This window comes from Varanus komodoensis, unplaced genomic scaffold, assembly GCF_004798865.1.
Source record: "Varanus komodoensis strain SLA01 unplaced genomic scaffold, ASM479886v1 scaffold2, whole genome shotgun sequence".
Taxonomy (NCBI): Eukaryota; Metazoa; Chordata; class Lepidosauria; order Squamata; family Varanidae; genus Varanus; species Varanus komodoensis.
This window is the reverse complement of record NW_025335568.1, coordinates 60,853,578-60,869,741: the sequence shown is the minus strand read 5'-3', so window position 1 is coordinate 60,869,741 and position 16,164 is coordinate 60,853,578. Positions and strand designations below refer to the sequence as shown.

Here is a 16,164-nt window from a genome sequence, read left to right as displayed (position 1 = left end):
AGTTGTTCCCATTTTGATGCCTCTTGTTTTGGACTAAAACTCCCATTATTCTTAACTAATGATGGGAGGGACATCAGTAGTACCACAACTTCCTGGCCCCTGTTCTTCATGTAGAAATCCAGGATCTGAAGGAGCTGTGCATTTTCTTACACATCATTAACATCCTTGGCACACCATTCCCTAGAATACTGCAAATTTCAACACTTGCCTGTTGGAGAAAAGCTAATTGTGAGCAGCAGTATTCCACTGCTCCCATCAATAACAAAGGACCCTGAACAGGACAAGTTCCAGAATGAGTGCACCTTAACAAACAAAATAAAAGGGCATTCATGCTGAAATATAATGTGATGCATAGAGAGCTTGATGGGCAATCCCATTCAGTATAACCAAGAATAAATCTGCTGATTCAATCTGACACCATAAACTCAAGATTGCGGCCTTAGATCTTACGGCAATTGAGCTCTGGCTCCCAACTCGTAATCTCTAAAATAGACTAGAAATTCCCACTTTGTCTAAATGCATGCATTGAAAGGGTTAGAAAAATGCACCTTTTCACAACTTTGGCTGAGAGAGTGATGTTGCATTGAATGGTGTTAAGGTGAGGTTAACTAGGGTTAAGTAATTTTATTAAACAGACTTCCTGACTCTAGTGGACATTAATGCAGAGAACAGCAGCATTTCTTTGCAATACTCATTAAAAAGGCACTGAGTCTTTTGAGAACCAATGTTGTTCACTGGCCTGACAGACTCAGAGCTGGGTGGCACTGCTGAAACACTGACTGGGTTCTGGTAACATGATAATCCACACTGAGGGTGCTATTGAAACATAGCCAGAATTATAGGCCATGATGAACAAATCACATTTCATAACCTAGCAACAAACCATGGGTTCTTTTCATGGCTTATTCATGATTAACAAGCCATGGTTTGTTGGTGCAACTGAGTTCAGACACTATAATTCACATTCCATCAACAACTCCCTGTTCAGTGACTACCCACATTCAACTCATACTCAACCCTTCAATGTGGGTTACTGTGTGATTAAGAAACACAGAAACAGAGTGAGTCAGAAGGGGCCTCCTGGGCCATATAGTCTGACCCCCGGCTCCAGCCGGCTCCGCTCATGACATGCCCGCCATGTGCATGACTAGCCTTGAACATCCTGATGGGGCTTCAATCACCTCCCGTGGAAGCCCATTCCACACCCTCGGGGTCCTAACTGTCAGGACCTACTTCCTGGCATCTAAATTGAACCTGGGCTCCCTGAGCTTCGCTCCGTTGGAACCCTGACAGTGCTTTCCTAGTATGTGCTTTCACATGCATATCATTGTATATGAGTGTAGATACACATATCATTGCAGCATATCTGTTCCAACATATGGAAAAGACACCTATTATATGTATCTGGATTCGCACCTCTTTACTATATATTCATACAATACTTGCTGTAAGGGTCTGTGCGATCTGTATAATCAAAATTCACCTTGGCCAATAGTAGTGTTTGTTCAAGCTGTTCTTGCAAAAGGGAAGAACTTAATTTTAGCTAGAAATCTCATGCTTTGCAAGTTCAATCCCATCCGGCTGCACGTGTCTGAAACCCTGGACAGCTGTGGCCAGATGGTGCAGGCAATCCTGAGGTACGTAAACCAGTGGCCAACTCAGTATAAGGCAGATGCCAAGGTTCCAGTTGTGAATGTTCCTTTCTTTCCACCATTTTTTGTTTAGCATCTAGCCTAAGAATTCTGATGAACTCAGCAGACTTACTTCTTTGCGGACATTTAAATCAGTCATAATAAGGATAATTCCCTTTCGACATGCTTGCATAAGCTGTTGAAAAGGCTGTGAAATCCATTCATTTCTCTTCTGCAGTTAATTAAAATGGTCCATGCTTCCTTCTTCTGATTTACCAAGAGACTTTCCCTGTCTCTTTGTCTGTATATGGGCTACATTGCACATGGTACTAAACACATCACCTGTCACTCAACAGACCTTTCAAAGAAAGCAAGCAGGGCTCCCTGATCACGACCTGGTCCACACAAGCTATGGAGCTCACTCCTTCTGTTTGCAGCAGTTCTGAGCGCCCCCCACCACCAGCTGTTTTCTCCATCAGAGGCAGAGCTCTTAACCAAAACCTCTTGCTGCAAAGAGCAGCTTCCAGGGTGGGAAATTCTTGGGACCATGAAAAAACAGGGGTGGGGGGAATGGTTTGGGAATGGAATTCCTTTTCTCTGCCATTCACTGGCCAGCTACTGGATGGGGCCCCTGGTGGCTTAAACATGCATTAAAAACACAAATCACACAACATGTCAGTGCTAAAGTGACATCTTTAGCATTGCTTGTAGTAATTTGGGCCCATACTCATTCTTTTGTAAGGGGAGGATCTTGCAGGGCTGTTAAGTTGGGCAGCCTGAGGGTTGCTCTACCATGAGAACACACCACTTTCTGGTAATTGTGGCCTCGATGAAATAAACAGTCATTGTAAAAAGGAGTGCAAATGAAATGTAGTCCTCAGAGTCAAGTGCAAAGAAGGTCAAGAAGCAGTTCTCTAGCTTCTGAAATAATCTTTCTGTTTTAACTAAGGCTACTTGGGAGTAAATTGATTAAGATGTACACCCTAAGGCTGCAATCATCTTTTTCCCCTTGAATGATACACAGGATTCTAATGAAATTGTTTTGGGATAAATGGATTGAAGTTTGTTAACTAAATTGTCCACAAACAATCTGTGTTACAAATTGAATAAACACACAGTCCAGATGGAGAATCCTGGATTGCTGCCAGGTCTCCTGGGATCCCTCACGTACAGCATAGTGTGATGACATGAAAAACATTGGCAGAGAATGACATTATTGTGACTATATTCATCTTTAGTTGTTGTGTTTTTTTACCTGGCACTGAAGTTCCCAATGCAACAAATACAACTGCGGTTACTGAATCCTTCAGGCCAATGGTACAGCCAAAATGGGAAGCCAAGTCCCCAATGAATGCCGTCAGAAGGCCGATCATTAGGATGGATACAACAAAACAAGCCCAACCATTCCAGTAGTCCGTTGGGGGGACAAAGGCAAACAGGACTTTCCAGAAGACGGTCAGAAAGTGCATCACATAATCAAAGCAAGAAGGCAGCTTTTCTTCCCCACATTCATCATCATCATCATCCTCTCCTAGAATATAAACATGAGAGAGAGAGAGAGAGGTCAGTGAAAACTTGACTTGTGCACACCCCCATCCCATCTGAGGTGGATACTGTCCAAATGCTAAGGCCAGAAAAGCCCTTTATGATGACAGAGAATTGGGTTAGATGAACCCATGAAGTGACTCCATATAAGGCGGCTCCATTTGACCATATGCTTTATTACAGCTTTCTCCAACCTGGTCTCTCCACATGTAGGGCTGCAACTCCCAGTTATGGTTCTCATGATGGCTGGGAATTGAGGGATTTGGGGAAGACTAGTTTATTTCTGCCCATGGGAGCTTTCAGGGCTGGCCCATGCCATTTTGGCAACTGTGGCAGGCAATCTAAATTTGATACTTCTGCACCACCTGCAGTTCATATCTGGCCCTTCTCAAAGCTGCTGATACAAAAAATCCACATGCCATTGCTGTAATGAAGCACATTATTACACGGTTTCTTTACATTACATTGTCCTTTCTACCCATCATTCTAACACTCTACAAAACCACATTATCGCACCAAATGTTTTAAGGGACAGATTGTGTAAAGGCACATATACAAGGTCATTTTAGGGGGTTGTCCATCTGCCATAGATTTTAAAGCAATTAATCATCTGCTGTTGACCAATTCCTTGATTAACAATATATATAAAATATCACCATCTCAATATAGGTGCCTTTGTCAAGAAATGAAAGGAAGTACAATAGGTACAGCATGCAGCTTCATAAACAAAAGTTATCCCAAAAGGATAGGGTTAGGGTCCCAGCCCAAAAAACAAAAAGAAAGGCCATCCTGTTTATCACACGTTACGGTAATACACCAAAGCAGAGGAACCGTTGCCTGCAATAAACAAGAATGGCTTTACCTCACAGCTCCTCATATAAAATGTCTACCCTTGTGATTGCTCAAGGAATGCTTTTGCTGGATAATCTGATGAGTCAAGGTTGCAGCACACAGTTTTGGTTTTGCCTGCAAAAATATTCACAAACCATTTGCCATCTTCTGATGGTGTCCTACATCTGTGCCCTGAGTCTGCTTCCATGGCCTGCTCTGTTTGCTGGTTCCCACCACCTGCTTCCTGGGCCCACTACCTGGCTCCTGCACGGGGTTAAGATCAGGACCTGCTGAGGGCCACACCCCACTGCCATTCACTTGTGTCCCCACCTCTCCCCTGGCAGCCGCCCGCTCACCTGCTTGTTCTATGTAGCTGAGCAATGAGAGTTGCATGGAGAAGCAGCAGTAACCTCCCTCCCCCTGGGAGGTGGTGCTGATTGGACCCGGGAACATCTATAAAGTGCTGCATGCAACCCAAGGGGACTGGCACTGCCTGGTGCCCCTAATGTTGCTGGGCTGCAACTCCAAGTGCCCCTAACTATTGGATTGGCTGGCTATGGCTAATGGCGATCGCTGTCCAACAAAATCCAGGGAGTTTCATGTTCTTTTTTGCTGGCATAGTTGATCCAGTATTCTGCTCTCATAGCTGCCAGCCAAGGAATCTGTCCCTCTAGCATTTGTGTACTTCTCATGCTCGGGCACTGCAGGTGGCACAGTGGTTTAAACCGCTGTGCTGCTGGGCTGGTTGATCGAAAGGTTGCTGGTTCGAATCTGCACAACAGGGTGAGTTCCTGTTGCTCCGTCCCAGCTCCTGCCAACCTTGCAGTTCAAAAGCATGCAAATGCAAGTAGATGAAAAGGTACCACTTTGGTGGGCAGGTAACAGCGTTCCGTGCACTTTGGTGTCTAGTCATGCCGGCCACACGACCACGGAGACTGTCTGGGGACAAACGCTGGCTCCCTCGGCTAGGAAACGGGGATGAGCACCGCCCCCTAGAGACAGGCATGACTGGACTTCACGTCAAGGGGAAACCTTTACCTTTACCATGCTCGGCTCAGTCTTAGAAAGTGAGCCAAGCCAAGACGTCTGCCAATGCTTGCAGAATGGCCCCGGCACAACCAGCAACCTCTTCTGCTTCAGGTGCTCCAGCTCAGAAACTGCTACATGTGGTGCGGAAGAGGGATGCTGCTTGCACAGTGCAGGGCATCAATTTCTGGCAAGCGCCCTGCGGATGCTGGGCGTGCTCCCTAGGAACTTGGGCTCAGGGCCAGGACACAGTGGACTTGAGTATGGCAAGGTGAACCCAGGGAATCCTATAGAGTCCCACTCCCAAAACAGATTCCTTACATACCCCTCGTCATGCTCCAGTCTTCAGGTTTTCCCCCTGCTCTGATCCACTTTCTCATGACCACCCTTGATACTTGTAGCTTCCTGCCTTGTGTACAGCATGGGGGGGGGTGTCCCTGTGGTGGGCCTTTCTAAAAAGGCGAAATGTCTCTCCTAAGATATATGCACCTCCTTTGTATATAAGATATACTTGCAGTAAGAGCTTTACGCTACAATAGACCACTATTCTCATGCAGGCCCTGCTGCATTCATCTTTGGCCTGTCCCTACTGGCCCTTGGTCGTGCCTGAAATGTGGAATGTGGTCCCTGAAAACTTACCCAAAATGGAATTTGGCCTTCAGGTGGAAAGAGCATTTGTACACCCGTTCTCAAGTAAAATGCTCCAAACGCTGTAACCTTTCATCATATGAGACTTGTTCTGCCTTCCCAATAGTTTGCCCCCCACTTTACACCCTTTTCAGTTGAGAAAAGCTTGTTTACCTTCTAATTTTAATCTGTTGTTAGTCAATTTTATTGTCATATCAATCAGTAGATCAGCAATGAAGCATAAACTGGAATGCCCTCTGGCATGCAGAAATAACCCTCTCTAGCCAAAATCATACACCCATTTACTCAGCCCATCCTTTTAAAATTCAAAAAGATGGGTGAAGAAAGTAAGATCAGAGGCGTAGAAAAAAAAGAGAGGAAACCAAACCAAACACACCCACAAGCTACTCACTTTTCTTAGACGATTCTGCATTGGAGAAAAATCCAATTGTTAATCTCCCCCGAAGTCTAGAAACTTGTCAAATTCTTTGCATTCTCAGTATTGTACCAACCTTACACCCCCTTTCCTGAAACAATATGGACTCAGCACACCATTTCAATGATTAAAAAGTGCCACATGAATAATATTCCTGAACCAGGAATTATGAGTGTGGGAAGCTTTCCATTATTTTGGGGGCAGGAGGATGCCTTTTAGTCTGCTGGCTCTGCACCTACTTGCTTCTGTTTTGAATGTGCCGAACTTGCCCTCCACTCACCTCCAAAGCCTGACCCCATCAAAGGAAAGGCACATTTGTAGTGAATCCATGAAGTACCACTCTTTCAAAACCGTTGCACTGGCCTTCATCCTTAGGGCTGAGCCAGCACCTAGGGATGCTGTTGGAACTCCTAGCCAAGCTGTGTTTGCAGAAAGCTGTGATCTGCCACCTCCACAATGGAAGCGTTGGGCCAAACCAGATGCCTGGTTACTGTTACATGCCACTGAGTCACCTCCAAGTTATGGCACCTTCACAACTAAAAGCCCTTTGCTTGACAGCGCTGCGCAGCTCATGCAAACTCAAGGCTTGGCTTCCTTTCTGGAGCCAATCCATCTTAATGTTAGTCTTCCTCTTCTTCTGCATGCCTGGGGTACACAGCCTCAATTTCTTCAGTTTTGCTTCCAGGATATGTTCTGCGTTGATTTGATCTAGGGCTCTGCTAAGGAGTAGTGTTACAGCAGCAGAACAGTGTAGAGATTTCTAATGGGGATGGAGGCAGAGAAACTCTTGAAGGGCAGCTACTGTGCAGCAGCAGCAGTTGAAAGAGACACCGGAAGAGGATCTTTCACAGATGATGGCAGTAATGCTCATGCTAACTCTGGTTCCTACTGCACAGAAGGCAGTGGGAAATGACTGCTGAATATTTCTTACCTTGTAAACCCTATGATGAAGCAATCCAGAATGAAACAGTGTCCAAATTCCACATGGCAGTATCAGGAAAGTGGAAATGGTCCCCTTACAAATACAGTGGAAAGTTGTCGTCCCCTCCCCCAGTTACAAAGCAAACGAGCTGGTGTCAAAAGGAGACATGAGTGGGCACCTGCTGAGGGTCATCACTGGGGAGGCACACAAAAGAGTCTCCTGGAGTTGCCTGTCTCTTTCCCCGCTGCAACCGGCTTGTTCCCCTTGTCTTTTGCTCCAGCCAAGGTGATGGTGGTGCCAAGGAGAAAAAGCTAAACTGTGGCCACCTCCTTGCTCCTTGGCTCTCTGCACGTCTAGGAAGGAAGTAGCTACAAGGAGGAGAAAGAGGCAGGTCTACAGCAGTTTGCAACAATGGTGGGGAGAAGATGAACTCACTGGGGAAGGTCCATGGAGAGCCTCCAGAAACCGGGCATCCTTGCCACTTGTGCTCACCAGTAGCTTCCCCTAGCTCCCTTTAGCTTAGCTGGTACCATCATGCCCCAATTAACTCTGTCGCTTTCCTAGAATTAGCATTATTTCCCTATGGCACTAACTTTTTCTCCAGCCTATGTCTCACCCACAAGACCCAGCTGTGGGTCATCTCCATTTGCAATACTGCTATGGAGAAACTGCAGAACATTTTGATTTTTTTTTTTGCTTGGATCAGCAGATGCACTTGTTCTCCATGCACTGAGGAGCACAAAAAGACTGATACGATCATGGAAAAAGCAAGGAACAGCAAGAGAGCACCAGACAGCTGTGAAAGCCTGAAGCACTCAGGTGCTCTTGCTGCGCAGCTGCCACGTTTTCTCAGTGAGGCAATGGCCCATTTCAGTATGAAGCAAGGAAAATGCTGTGACAGAGCTTCTCCTGTTAGGCATAGGCGTTTCTGTATAGAAAGAAACCTGCCACTCATCAAAGATATTAACATCAGTGCTTCCTTTCTGCATAGCCGCAATAACCAACAGATTTCCAACAGTGTCCCCAACTTCTGTTTGTGAAAAACAAATTCTGACACCAGGCCTGGAATTGCGAATATTTCGGGACCTTGTCATGGGTTAGGGAGGGTTGGTAAATCAATAAAGGAGAAACTCTACAGACCAGTAGTTTGTTTGGGTGGCCAGGTGTCTTACTTTACACTCCTCTGTTTGAAGGTGTCCTCTGTAAGAAGGGCTGTCCATTCCTAGTCCAGTTTAATGGCAGTGAACCAGAGGAAGGGGAGGCCAGTGGCCCTGAAGACGCCCTTCAGCTGTTTGCACTTGGACAACACATGGGGCAGGTGAACAGGTCACCTAATCCATTTTTTCTATAGTGAAGTCTATTGCATTGCTATTTTAATTTAGTGCTTGTTTTTAAATTTGCCTACTAGGGACTGTAAGCTGCCTTGTGCGTCATTTTTGGTGGAAAGGCAGGGCACAAACCAAATAAATCAGGACATGCAACTGCGATGCGAATTTGTGGGTTTCTTTGGAGATGCAGCTCCTCTTTCGGGTTGAGCATCCCAGTAGCTGTGCAATCCTATGCATGTCTACTTAGAGGAAGGCATGTGTAGGATCACAGTCAAGTCTAAGCGTGGCAGGAGACATCACAAGGCAAATGCGGGATGCCCAGTGTGGTATTTGCCTAGTAGCACTAAATGGCGTATTTGCAAGGGAGAATCAACTGGTGGTGTGTGTGTTTCTGTGTGTCCTTGTTCTTGCACCTGCCCCCTTCTTTCTCACCACCACTTCCCCAATAATGTTCTCCCACAGTTCACTTTGGGTCTGGAAATGAGCCTGGCTGAGTCTGCAGGGAAAGCCTTGGAAAGCCCCAGAGGGAATTTCGGGAAGAATTCGCATGTGGGAAAGGGGTTTAGCATCATCCCAACCTGCCGTCTCATTCCCTGGCAACTGCAGGTTTGCCAGCATAACATGCAGCTTTACCCTAATAGGCTTAAGTTGCAGTTGTTTAATTTCCTTAATTTAACAATTGAACATTTAATATAATTAAATAAAAAGCAGAGCACCCATCCATTTGTTCTCCAGGTAAGAAAATCAATACTTATCACAGACAGGAAAAGAAGATAGTTAAGGTATGACCAGCTGGAATGAGATTATTGCACAGCTCATCCATGTGAGGACATGCAAAAGTCCTTTTCCCCCTTCTTTTTCTCAGTGGGTAAATGCAGGCGTTGCGATGCATTACTGCTTTTCTTGTTGGTCAATGATTCCAGTGCTTTTGACCAAATTAGAGCAAGGACAGGTTTACTCAGGAGCTGAGTAAAATCTAGTCTGAGTGGTTTTATGTTGGCTCTTTTATGCTTAATACAAATGTATTCCAAGTTTCTGTTTCAGCAAATTCCAAGAGGCTAGCAGAAATTAAGCATAAAATACACACAAAATCAAGCAAATACCATCAAAAAGCTATTGTTAAACTTTAACTGAACATGGCAGAGACTCATCTCGAAATAAAGCTAACCGAAGTAACAAGGAACATAAGCCACTTCGGATGGCTTCTCTGTGTTTCAGCTCCAAAATGAGCAATACAAAAGGCCTCTATCCTGCTGCCCTCCCGTTACAACAGACTGTAACTCCGTAATTCCCAGTTGACATCCAAGCTGGAGGGGAATGGCAGGAGTCGCAATCTAACACAACTGATGGCGCCAGGTCGGGAAAGGCTGATCTAAACGATGACAGAGGAGAGCACATATAGCACTCAGAAAGCCGTCCTGACTTGCTAATATATGCCGTCCCTTGAGATCGGCGGCAGAGGCCCTCCTCCAGGAGCCCTCCGTGAAGGATATTAGGAGGGTGAGTACCCGGAGGAGGGCTTTCTCTGCAGTGGCGCCCAACCTATGGAACACGCTCCCCAGAGAGGTCTGCCTGGCACCATCGTTATTTGTTTTTTGGCACCAGGCCAAGACCTTTTTATTCAACAATATTTTAATAATTGTTAATATTATTTATTGGTTTTAAATCTTTGTAGCAAGGGTGAATCCAGATTTTATATTTTATACGTATGATTGTTTATTTATTATGTTGGAAGCCGTCCCGAGGCTTTTGCGACTGGGACGGCATATAAAAACTCCAAATAAATAAATAATAGTATTAGGGAATATCCATGAAGAGAACCTCAGTTCAAAACATCCCCTGTGCAATTGTCTTGGGAGCTACCATTGGGCCCCTGGACAAACTGTGTTTGCACAAGGTACCTTTGGGACAAATGACACCTTCCTAATGGCACTGTACATGTGACCTTGGCCACTGCTGCAAAGGCAAGGCTGCCAGCCCTGGAATCACAAGGACGCCATGTTCATGTCAACCCCTCTCCATGAGTATGCCCTGCCTTCCCGTCTTGCCTCCCTTCCTTGCAGTTCCGATTTGTACAAGTTGGCTGGGACCATGCCTCAGAGGCGGGGCAGCTGCTGTGCACGCCAAGGGTTCGGGCCCAGCCCCTGGCATCACCTCACAGTGCTGGAAAAACACCTGCCTGAAACCTCGCAGAGCTGGAAAAACACCTGCCTGAAACCTCGCAGAGCTGGAAAAACGCCTGCCTGAAACCTCACAGAGCTGGAAAAACGCCTGCCTGAAACCTCGCAGAGCTGGAAAAACGCCTGCCTGAAACCTCGCAGAGCTGGAAAAACACCTGCCTGAAACCTCGCAGAGCTGCTGCCCACCAGTGTCCACAATACCAGGCTAGGAGCACCAGTGGACTGGTTCAGCAACAAAGCAGCATTTCAAGAGTGTATGCTTCTTTCGTTTTCCCCCCAATAAAATACCACCTTTTCACTTGTATCCTGAAGATGTGGCTCTGCTTTTCCTTCCTGGAACCCAATTGTGTCCCAACTAGGCCAAACTTCCTAAAGCTACCACTGTTGCACTTCTGTGTATTTGGAGAACGTGCTTGTTTTGAACCACCTCAACTGACATTGGTTGTTCTTCTAGCATTAATAAAATAATAATTTCCCCATTTCTATCTGTTCTGGGATAATGGAACATGCAGCCTGAGAACAGAAAGCTCTCTGCAGGTGGACATGGTGAAGAATTCTGTTAAAGTGCTTTAAATAGTTTTGAAAAACCTACAATTTAAAGTACTTTTAAAAACCCTGCATGAACACAAACTTCATATGAATAAGGACTGAGTCACTCTCTCACCTTGGCTAGAAAGCATTTGATATTACATTTTCTTAAAGCACATTTATGGTGCGACAAGAAACCAGGACAACAAATGTCCATTAGGAGAATTGAACATTATGCCATTATGAGCAATTCATTGTATAAGCAAATGTTAAGAGATCTTAGCTCAACAGCTCCCTGGGCATTAAGAAGCCAAAACTTGGTGTAAATGGTTGGAGATATAATTAATCCCAGTGGTTCTTCCTTTGAAGCGAGGACTGTGAGCACAAGAAACTGTTGAAAGTTTAAGGAATTGTTAGCCGCTTTTAACCTGGTGCTGTCCAGATGAGTTGGACCAAAACTGCCATCATTTGCAGCTAGCTTGCAGTTACCTGAAAATCTACAGGTTAGCTCAGTTTTCTTTGAAGCATCCTGGGCTCATTTTAATCACCCTGGGGCCATACATTTCCCTACTACAACTCTGCTTCCTGCTCACAGGATGAACCTCACTGAGAATCAAATTTGTGCAAAAGCACAACACGGCTGCTTTTTTCTCATAATTGTTACACAGCTTATTTTTCTACCATACCCTTTTAGGTTCTAAGATCCTCCAAGGCAGTTCACATACATTAAAACCACCACTACCTAAAATGAATTCAATAAAGCCCCAGAGCAAATAGCAAAAGTAAGCAGTAAAATCTATGTTCATTCCAGTCTCCTGATGGTCATCAGGAAGAGAGTTTGGCAGCCTTCCCTGGGCAGGAAGTTCCATCAGTTTGTCTTTTGCTTACTAAGAAACAAGTTGCAACATGTTCTCCACATCTCCATTTTGAATTTCTCCCCAAGATACTTCTTGCACAGTTCCAAACATGTTTGGGGAGGCAATCATTAAGAAAAAAGAACCATTCAGTTTCAGCTGCACACTGATGCACAAAATTTAAGTCATAAAATATAGAAATTAAGCAATGTAGTTGCTAAGAACTAGGATAAGGAGAAATTAATTTGGTTTACTTTTTAATATGAACTGATCTATTGGCACTTTCAAAATTAAAGGGTGAACCGGAACACCATTAAACTTCATTCTTCACTTCTCTGAATACTGCCATGCAAGTCTCTGATTAAAAAAGGTAAAAACTGGGATAATTGTGCACAAATGATGCATACATTTACAAAAAATGCATACAAATATAGACATTAAGTTTCATGACTACTGTTTGCCCAAGCATTTGCAATCTGATGCCAAAATGGGAAGGAACGTACTTGAATGCCAAAAGATTGAAAATTTTAGAAACCAAAATGGATTTGCTGTTCCTACTGAGGACTGGTATGGGCAGCTGCTCCTGGATGGATTGAATTTCTGGGCTGCCAGTTGTTCCCATAGAAGAAGCCGTTCTTGGATATGGGAAATCCTGATTTGGAGGCCTGCTCAGATATTACAACCATTGAGTAACGCTGAGCAAATGATTCCCTTCTGCCTAACTTTACAGGGCTGGCGTAAAGGAACAAGTTCAAGCTGTCATTTTTGTATACTGAAAAGTGCAACAGAACTGAGAAGGATAATATTTTGGTAGTGAGCTGCTCAGAGAAGTCTTCTTTATTATCCATCTTCAATTCAGTCCCTCCAGTAAAAATTTCATGGGAGTTAAAATCAAGCAGATCCACATTTTCTTCCCGCAGACAGTGAAAAAATAAACTTCATAAGGAGTTTATGTCACAACCTGTCAGTGGTTGAGAGAACCCTGGATATAGTATTCTGACAAGTGTTACAGATTGATGGCACCTATTAGGAAAACTTGGGCTGTGATGAATTTTTTCTTGTCTTGGTCTAAATGTTTAGAGACTTTTCGGATTATGCAGTTCTATCGTTTGGTAATTCTATCAATTCAACTTGGAACAGAACTGGATTTTATATCTACAATTTGTCTTTTCCTCCTCTCACTTCCCTCTAGCTGCTTTTCTTTTTGTTTTTGGGTTTCAAGATTATATCTGGTGTGTTTGCAAAATTCCATCAGACCTTATAGAATGATATCCCAATAGTGTTTTCATTAAACACACAGAAACATTAAGGGCACTGTGAAAGGTTCAGGGCTGTACGCAACTCTGAAAATTATAAATTTCAAGCAAGCTCACAGAGATCAAAAGCATTTCTCAAATATTTGTATAATGACTCCAATGAAGAGCATTGTTATCTATCCCTAATTTTTAAGCATTGCCAGTATTTTGGGAACTCTGTAGTAAACAAAAAGCCCATTATGCACAAAAAATACCAGTATTTTTGTGGAGGTAAAACTGCATGTCTGAAGAGATTGAGGCTGCAGTCCTGCAGTCATTTACCAGGGGAATGTTCCATTAAAGTCAGTGGCGCTTACTTCTGAGAATACATGTATCAGATAGCACTGTAAGGCTGCCCTCCTAAATACTTACTCAGGAAGTAAAGGCCACTGCACACATTGGGCCTTTCAGGTTCTCTAGTGAAGGATTACATGTAGCCTTTGGCCTCCCAAATTCCTGCTTGGGCAATGGGTTTCCGGAGGCAGCCAAAAGTGACAGCCAGAATATTTAAAGGCAGAAAAGCCAGTGTGTAGCAATGTTATATAGGCTGCAGTTTGTAACGACACTTACTGAAAAGTATGTCCAACTGAGGACAGGAGGACATATTTCTGAGTAAACCAGCTTAGGGTGTGCTGACAGAATTACGTTATTTTATGGTTCCCATTTAGAACAAATTACATTTTGAGATATAAAAGGTCTCTAGTACCTGAGAGTTGTAGCTGACTCCAGATTCCAAGGGAGTATTTTCAGAAGCAAGTGCCAAAGCTTAGGTTGGCGGGGATTGGCACTTAGATTCCTTTGCTTTAGGACCTCTGAGCCATATACAGGGTGAGGCAATTAAAAGTTATAAAATAAAAATTGAATAAAAACAAAATAAGCTAAAATTATATTATTTTTTATAAAATTTTAAAAAAACTTGTGTAAAAGAAATCAGAGACCCTTATGAATAAAACATGATGGAAATTTGCTCGAATAACAGAAGGAAAAAGGGACGCTTTTGAAATTGTAACTTTTAATTGCCTCACCCTGTATATAGTGCTAGATTAATGTCAGATCAGTAAGACTTTCATATATTTTTCTTCTGTGACTGCCTGCTTCTCCTCTCCTCCCACCACTTGCTCCTTCAGGCCCTTCTGCTTCAGAATTAACAAGGAAAAAGGAAAGGAACATGCAGCAATGATGGCATCTGTCCAACTTGGGCTGCAGTGCAACATCCTAATTCATAGAATGATAGAATACTGGAGTTGGAAAGGTCAAGAAGGCCATCAGGTCCTGCCCCTGCTGTTGCAGGTCACCAATTCATGCCATCCTATCCCCAGATCAATGGAGCACAACAACACTGATAGGGGAAAAGATCAGTGAGGTGACTAGGGGTCCACTTCCTCCCTGTGATAGGTTTCTGGAAGCCCCATGAACAGAGCTGACACAACAAGTACTGGCATATTTCTACCCTCCTCTCTTCCAGGTGACTCCTGCTCATCTAATCTCTCATTCAATCATCCTGAACGTTAGTCAACCAGAGGCAGGTTTTTAACCTATTGTGCCAATCAATCAACCGGTTGAAAGTCAGGTCTACCACTCTTCTATGTCACTATGTTCTCCTTGGCACTGATGTTTCCAACTCATCACTTAAAACAATAATTTGACAAGCATTCTCACTAGGATTTCACTATGGAATATACCAACATTTCTAATGAAGGCCTGGAGACCAACAACACCAACTTTCTGGGGGAATGTGCCTCTAGCTTTCGAGAGAAGTGTTCCGAACTACTGAGCCTGTAAGCTAATCAAAAAGTGGCCTTCAAACAAGAGGTCACCAGTCTCCAGCGATAGCAAGAAAGGCACCTGAGATCAAATACAGGACAGTTTTGATTGTTCAGACAATGGCTGTTGAAACACTGGCAAATTTGCCTTTACGTCTGTCATCCATCAGAGCTGTCTTCCTAATTTGTGTGAGTGCAGCATTTAAAAATCATGCATAGGATTTGTTTGAGGCCCTCTGGCCTGTTTGGTGGAATAAGCCATGGCAGAGGAGAGAGTTCAGCATTTTATTTATTTATTATTTATTTATTAAAACATTTTTATGCCACCCCATTCGCCGAAGCCTCGGGGCAGCTTACAACATTGCAGGAGTTTGGGGTTCCAGGCCTTACTGCAAGCTCAGCCCCTCCAGATCTGAGCCCCGTTTACAGCGGGTTTTCATGTTGGTGCTGTGAAACATCTCCTTGCTCTGCCAGCTCCCTCCACATCTCAAGCAACCTTATCCCTGCAAAGTGGGCAGGAGAATCAGCTGAAATCAGCAGAAAAGCCTTGCACATCTCATCCTCAACTTGCACAATGCTAGCAGACATGCTCAGGAGACGCAAGAGACGTCTTGTTTTCTGCTTCTGCTGAGCCAAACTAGTGCTAGTTTCATGATGATGGCAGAATTAGCCATCCAGTAGGGCCCAACGTTTGCAACTAACTGGGCTTGGAAAATGCAAAGCTACTTTATGGTCCCCCCCTCCTTTCTCTTCTCTCTTTCTCTTTTTAAAGCTCAATTCCAAAGGCAACCAGTGAGTTCACCCATCACCACTTACTTTTTAATATCAATACCCTATATTTCTTCTGCTGCTTGCAAGGAATCCAGGGCAGCTTAGGTGGCCTTCCTCCTCATATTATCCTCTTAAGAATCCTGTGAGGTCGGTGAATAGCCCCAAGTGACTCAGTGAGCTTCATGGCTGAGCGAAGACTGAAACTAGGATCCCCCATATCCCAGTCTAACACTCTGAGCACTATGTCACACTGGCTTTCTACTCATGGCTGGGATCAGGTAATGGGGCAATGATTAGGTGGAAAGGTTTTCTTCAAATCTGTAGCTTGGATCTAAAGACTTGCCCTTTTAAAGGAACAATTTGAAGTAACTCCAGATTTAAGACTTCTTCTTGTTAAGCATGTTATTACCAATACAACAGGGTATTT

At 44.1% G+C, this 16,164-nt stretch overlaps 1 protein-coding gene across 10 annotated transcripts in view; it reads right to left on the bottom strand.

The window, feature by feature from the left end:
• SLC8A1 (solute carrier family 8 member A1) overlaps positions 1-16,164 on the bottom strand; it is a 324,392-nt gene that overhangs the window by 17,278 nt on the left and 290,950 nt on the right. For all 10 annotated transcript variants that reach the window (XM_044429652.1, XM_044429651.1, XM_044429649.1 and 7 more), the window contains one exon: positions 2,887-3,162. In XM_044429652.1, coding sequence (XP_044285587.1) covers positions 2,887-3,162 — 276 coding nt within the window. The remainder of the gene's footprint in view (positions 1-2,886; positions 3,163-16,164) is intronic.